This window comes from Micromesistius poutassou, assembly GCF_964030765.1.
Source record: "Micromesistius poutassou genome assembly, chromosome: 8".
Classification (NCBI taxonomy): domain Eukaryota; kingdom Metazoa; phylum Chordata; class Actinopteri; order Gadiformes; family Gadidae; genus Micromesistius; species Micromesistius poutassou.
The window spans coordinates 9,919,653-9,926,127 of NC_140278.1; the positions used below are offsets into that span (position 1 = coordinate 9,919,653).

At 45.3% G+C, this 6,475-nt stretch overlaps 1 protein-coding gene across 1 annotated transcript; it reads right to left on the minus strand.

Moving 5' to 3' along the window:
* Positions 1 to 1,718: 1,718 nt before the first annotated feature.
* lyplal1 (lysophospholipase like 1) lies at positions 1,719 to 5,901 on the minus strand. Its single transcript, XM_084471799.1, has 5 exons — positions 5,805 to 5,901; positions 5,043 to 5,142; positions 4,568 to 4,737; positions 2,403 to 2,518; positions 1,719 to 2,120 (listed from the first exon to the last, which is right to left on the minus strand). The coding sequence occupies exons 1-5, from the start codon at positions 5,887 to 5,889 to the stop codon at positions 1,884 to 1,886; spliced, it is 708 nt and encodes a 235-aa protein (XP_084327925.1). The 5' UTR covers positions 5,890 to 5,901; the 3' UTR covers positions 1,719 to 1,883.
* Positions 5,902 to 6,475: the final 574 nt, after the last annotated feature.

Sequence of the window (6,475 nt, forward strand, 5' to 3'; positions counted from 1 at the left end):
AACTCTGAACTTCCTTCTTGTTTGCTTTGGCCGCACTTTTCTTTTCCCACTCCCTCCGCCCCAAAAATGAAAAATGCGAAGGCCCGGGTTTTCACCCCGATCATGGGGTGCACCTTTCTACTCTCCCCCAACCCCGCGGCGTCAACTCCCTCCCCCCAACCTTCCCAAGATGATCTCAACAAGGTTGCCTAATCAGAGTGCAACCGATACTTGCATTTCCATCCAGTCCAGGAAGGGGGAGAAAAGAGAGAAGAGAGAGAGAGAGCGATAGAAGATGATGAGAAAGAAAGAAGAGAATGTATCAGGAACAAGGTTGAGGACATGCAGCAAAAAATCTCTAAAACGATTTGTGGAGCCATTATCTTTCTTGGATGAGTGGGAATCCGACCTGTTGTGGGAACGACGTATGTCTGCCCTGGGGAGCGAAGTATTTGAGTTCAGAAAACGTGTCTCGTTGGTGCAGAGTAAGTACAGTGGGGATAAAAACAGATGCTGAAGGTTAATACTTCCTCGATGTTTAGAACAGGATGTTGCGAAAGCCTTTTTTTGTTTTAACCCCCATGTGAGTTTGAATGGCCTTGTTGGCACTATAAAACAAAACTGTGTCCGAGCCAGGGTTTCTCTGGAAAACAGGTTTCTATGTTGGAATGCAAATTTTGTAATAAGCGTTTCTTTTGCAGTGAAATACATACAGTTGATGTCCTTGTGTTACACTTCAGCAACAACATGTTTCCAGGGATGCTTGAGAGGACAAGGCCGAAGCGATTCTGGTTTTCTTATTGCAGGGATCCCCTGTGAAACGCCCACTGTCTAGCAAAACCACAGCTCTATAAAAATACAGATGTTTAAGGAGAAAAGTGTCTGTGTGACATTATTTTACATTTCTCTGTTGTTGACAGGCAGTAATCTCCTATTTGCTAGGCAATTTCAGTGAAATACAGGCAAGATCATTGCTTAGTTGTTTTAACTGGGGAGCTTGGCAATGTCAAAAACAGATTTGCTTTCCCCACATTAATATACAGTAGGGAATGATATGGATACTAATTTTGTGCATATTATGCACTGTGCACCACATGAAAGCTACACATGGAGCTGAAACTGGTCAGCTTTGCAGTGGGAGAGAGAAGCCCTGACCTCCTCCCTCTATCTGACTTCCTTTTCCTGCTATCTGGTGTGGCTTCTTAGCACACACACTAGAGTTAATTAAAGGAGAAGGGTGCAGGCCAATGTGTGGTGCACACAGGAATTCAAGTGCAAGTGTGCACAGGCAATGCTTTGGACAGCCTGTCTCATGTTAGTGGCCCCTTAATCAACATCATAGCAGTGTTATTCATTCAATACCTTCCACCCCTATGCGCTGTGTAGACCTCACTGCAGCAGAAAAGTAGGAGGAATAATCAAATAAAAACATCAAAGATCTCTTTCCAACAGTCCTTGTCCTCATGTTCAGACACAAGTTGAACACATCTCACAAGAACCATCACCATGGGTAGGGGAGAACGACATTAAGAGGGAGCCAAAGTTGTGACATAATAAAAGTTAGGACTCCAGGGCTGTGGTACATCAAGACAAATGGTGACAGGCCATACATGAATGAATTCATGCAGGCCTGTTCCAGTGTAACAATCCTCTGTGACTGGTGCACAGCTGCTGCATGTCTACGCATCAAGATCACAGAAAAACATTCACAAAAACATTCACCTGAGAAGACATTAAGATAAGATAATACTAATGTTTTTATTGACAGTATCTGAATGGGTATCGAGTTTGAGAGAGGCAGTTTGCAGCTTCGGCAGTGTAAATGTTTATTTTCCATGCCAATAAAGCTCTTTGGAATTGAATCGAAGAGTCTGTGGAGGGTTATGGCGAATGGGGGTCAGGGGTCAAGCTGGAGAGGGGGGAAGCTTGGTGAGGACCCAAGAGCGCAGCAGCTCCACCTCGGGTTGACACAGCTGGTGGTGGAGCCCTGGGAAGGAATGGAAGGTGCTGGCCATGCCAGCCTTCTTCAGCAGTGCTGCCGTGTCCTCTCCCCATTGGTGGAGGACCAGGTCGTCGCTGGTCCCGTGACACTGCAGGAGCTCGGGGAGGCCGCCGCCCACCCTCGCCCTCTCTTCCACCGCCTGCGGGGTTGGAGGAGAGATGCATCGTTTCAGTATGGAGTTTGTGAATCTTGTACTTGTTATGCTCTCAGGCAGAATCGGCACACCAAAGTCATTTTTGACAAATTATATTGGTACGGAATGTTTTAGTGAAGCCAGGAGAGATCCCCCAGATGGGAATGGTGCTTTAAGCATCCTGCTCAGGGATGCCAGCCGATTGGCTGCGGATATTGGGGTTCAAAGCGCCTTACCCCCAGACTATCCTACACGGATTAACAGCCATATCGGCACACGCGACTGTACCTTATACGCCACAGAATCCTTGTTCAGGAAGCTGGAGAGGGCAAAGACACCCGCCACCTCGGGATGGTAGCGACAAGCTAGGTGTAGCGCCATGGCTCCACCCATCGAAAACCCCCCTTCCAGGAGCAGAGAAGGAAACACACACGCACGCACACACACACACACACACACACACACACACACACACACACACACACACACACACACACACACACACACACACACACACACACACACACACACACACACACACACACACACACACACACACACACACACACACAAAGAGTTATCAAAATATTCACATAGCAGCAAAGAGTTTGCCAGGGGAAAAAAATGACACATTCTCATTTTCATACCAGGCAAAGGGGTATCATTTCGAAAACATTCATCTCCATCGGCATAACAGAAGCTTGCTCATGGCACTCAGGGCTTTTCGGAACGGAAAATTCTCATCCCTCGCTTGAAAAATAACTATTAAGATGAATAGGACTCGGTGGTTCCACCTCATCATCCTTTTCATTTTTTTTTTGGTCTCCTGGATGATCCACCTGGTTCATGGGCCTGTCCTTAATCTCACACTGCTGGGCACATCTGGGCACATGGCGTACCCATCATCCTCCTTGTCAGCCGGGGCACGGGAAGGAATGAGGGGAGGGAGGGGTTCACAAAAAATAAAACATCCCAGATTTCTCTCTCGTCCCCTCGTGCTCTATCACTCAGCTGCACTAAATCTCGAGTCCTTGGGCAACATCCACTTTGTTGTTTGGCGGCGGCCATCCAAACATATTTGTGTGACACGTTTGTATACCATGTATGGCCCAACTTGTCTCGCAAGAGCAGAGGGTGGAGAGGGTGGAGAGGGTGGGGTGGGGGGGGGAGTCAGGAATTCAGTCAGGAACCTGGACACGTGAGCCCCAGGCCAGTTAGTTTGAATAAAAATACAAAATACCAAACTTTTTCCACAGAAGGTTCTGGCACTTGTCAGTCCAACAGGGCCGGCGAGAAGTGGACCCCCCGGTTACAAGGGAGCCGTGTTTCTCTGGGTATCAGTGGTGACTGAAATGAGTATTTATAGTTAATGAGAGAATGTTATGATTTAGTATGATAGTATTCCAGCATATTTCTCCCTCCTGAGCATGTGTTTTTCAAATCACTTTTCTCAGGAGCTGAGCTCTTCTGGGCTTTTCTGGTCCGAGTCCTTAACACAATATGGCCCCCCCCCCCCCTCTACTAGCGTGCCTCAAGATGTTTCATGGCATGTAGGCTAACCACCCACTACTCTTAAGTGGTCTCCTTTCAGTGTATGACAATCATTTATACTCTCATATTAACATGAAAAGCACATGATGGCCTCCCACATGTTCCTAGTGGGAAACCTCTACCTTGGTTCAGACAAATTATTTATTGCGGTTGATCCGAGACGTTCCATTTGGTTGTTATTTATACACCAACCCAAGTATTCAGGGTAAAAGCTTTTTCCCAACCTGACAATTCCATTGCAATACCTTTTCTTTTTTTACAATTGGAAGCATATAAAAGCACACAGTAACCCGATGACTTGCATTCTTCATTTTATATCACGAGACAGGGGAGGCAAGAACTCCAAGGCTACAATGGATTAGGGTATGTTTGACTGTGTGTGTGTGTGTGTGTGTGTGTGTGTGTGTGTGTGTGTGTGTGTGTGTGTGTGTGTGTGTGTGTGTGTGTGTGTGTGTGTGTGTGTGTGTGTGTGCAATAGTGCTTGCGTGTGTGTGGTTGTGTGTGTGTGTTTGTGCATGTGATTGTATGTATGTGGGTGTGTGTGTGTGCGAGCAAGATAGGGCTTGAGTGTGTGTGCGTGCACGTGACTGTGTGTGTGTGTGTGTGTGTGTGTGTGTGTGTGTGTGTGTGTGTGTGTGTGTGTGTGTGCGCGCGCATGCGTGTAGTAGGGAGGACAGAAACACGAGTGGGAAAGTGCTATTTGAAAATGAAAACGATGAAATGAAACCAAGCTCAAGAGAAGGGTATGAAATCAAGATGGAGTTCAACGAAAGGGGAGGAAAGGAAATAAAGAGACACGGGGAGAGACAATACACGGCTGACTCACTACACATTGACGCAAACAATTTAACTAATCCTATTACACATCTGTTCTGTATTGACAACTCAAAACAACTGATTACCTATTATCATCCTGTGTTTGGGCACCCCAGCCTTAACCTCCTCCTCTATGACTCTGCCCAGCGCGCCACACATGGCGTTCACTGACTCCAGGTGCTCGGGAGAATCCCTGGAGATCTTGTGGCGGTCGAACCACACGGTGGACAATGCCCCCCTCATGGGTGTGTACGGCCTGAGCGGGGACACAAGCACCACCAGAAAGCACAGTTCAACACCGACAGTCAGCTGTCATAATTATTAGGGCTGGCCTATCAGACAATATTCCTGGACTATAGACCAATCGGTATCTATGATTAACGATGGTTGAAATTATTTCGCAGGATTATTGAAAAACAGGTATTACCGTATAATTACTTAAATGGTTTCCTATATATCCAGAAATATAATTAACTTTATTGCGATGAGTTACTAATATCATCAAAGTGTTACTAAATGAGCCTACTTGCTCGTGGGTTTGGGTGAGTGGTTGCAGCCTACCTGGCAGGGGCTGTGGGATACACCACCCTGATGTGGCCAAACGACAGATCAGGCACCGCAACATCTCGAACCCAGGCTCGTAGTCCCTGTCCAGTGTCACCTGCACATTGGAGCAGAGAATTGTATACGGTCCAATGCACTGCCGTCATTGGGTATTACAGGGGCTTCAGCTGTTTAGATTACATCTAGTAAGTATAAGCATCAATTTATGGTTATGTGTGACCATAATAGTGGTTACTTTTTTATAATTTTCATGACGTAGACATAATGCATTCACATAAGTCATATTTACACTAATATAGTATGCCTCCTACGTATTGTTTACCTGCCACGTCGAAAATGACTTCAATGTACAGAAGGACCCTTTGACTTTACTATCCCAGCCATCCGCGGTGTTCATCAAGTGCATCGAGTATTGTTTTGTGTTAAAATGGGATATCATGGGATATCACATTTGTCACTTGTTTTGGTATAGTTAAACGTGCTGCAATATGAATCAAAAAAGGACAATGATGTTGGTATTTATCTGCAGATGATTTTATTGTAATGTATAATCATATTCTTAGGTATGACAACACTGTGAGAGTCTGTTTCCAGTTCACAAGAGAAGATCCACCCCGTCCTTGAAGCGTATGTCAGCTGATCACTGTATTCAGGACTGGTATGTTTACATCACAGTCCATAGCTTGACCGTAACGCGGAGCAAACGATACATAAGAAACGAGGCCGATTGTTAACCATGCATAGTAATCGTATAAACACCTGATCCATGCAGGAAGATAATAGACGCCGAATGTTTTCCGGTTGGAGAAACCGCACATCTCTGGAGTTTCTGCGCGGCAGCCATGACAGATTGCGAACCTCATACGAGATTTCAACACATCTCACGGACGAAGACTCGCGATAAGACAACGAACAGAAAGAGTCGCGCCAAATATATTGTTTTTATTTTGAACGCTTACATCAGGTTAATTGTTACTCACAATTCATGAGGATAACTATTAACTATGAACTATTACGACTAATACAAAAAATAAGTAGGCCTAATAGCAGGATGTCGAGGGTACAGCACCAGCAGTATTGGAAACACACACTTTAAATGGATCTGGATCTCTCTATAAAAATGTGGCATGGATTTAGCATTTTTCTCTCCGTTTTTTCGCTAGCATTAAGATATCAGGGAAGATTGGTACACCTGCTTTGCACTCCAGAAAAAAATGCAAAAAAATACCACTTACTTCACAAACCCTAAAATAAGTTGATGAAGTTTGCGTGATGCATGTTTTGTATCAAGACAATTCTGAATAAATCTCAATATCTGAGAACAGAAGGCAACAGAGAACGCACAATGGAAAAGAAGATTCTTGTGGTCGGTATAAGTCAGATTTTGAGAGGGTATGTTCCGCGGTTAGGACCTGGGGGAGGTGAGGTGG

Excerpts from the sequence above, each read along its gene's own strand:
- lyplal1 (XM_084471799.1), bottom strand. The coding sequence starts at position 5,889 with ATGGCTGCCGCGCAGAAACTCCAGAGATGTGCGGTTTCTCCAACCGGA. Across the intron at positions 5,143-5,804 it reads TATCTTCCTGCATGGATCAG|GTGACACTGGACAGGGACTA; the intron begins GTGTTTATACGA and ends TCCAATGTGCAG. Across the intron at positions 2,519-4,567 it reads CAAACACAGGATGATAATAG|GGGGGTTTTCGATGGGTGGA; the intron begins GTAATCAGTTGT and ends TGCTCCTGGAAG.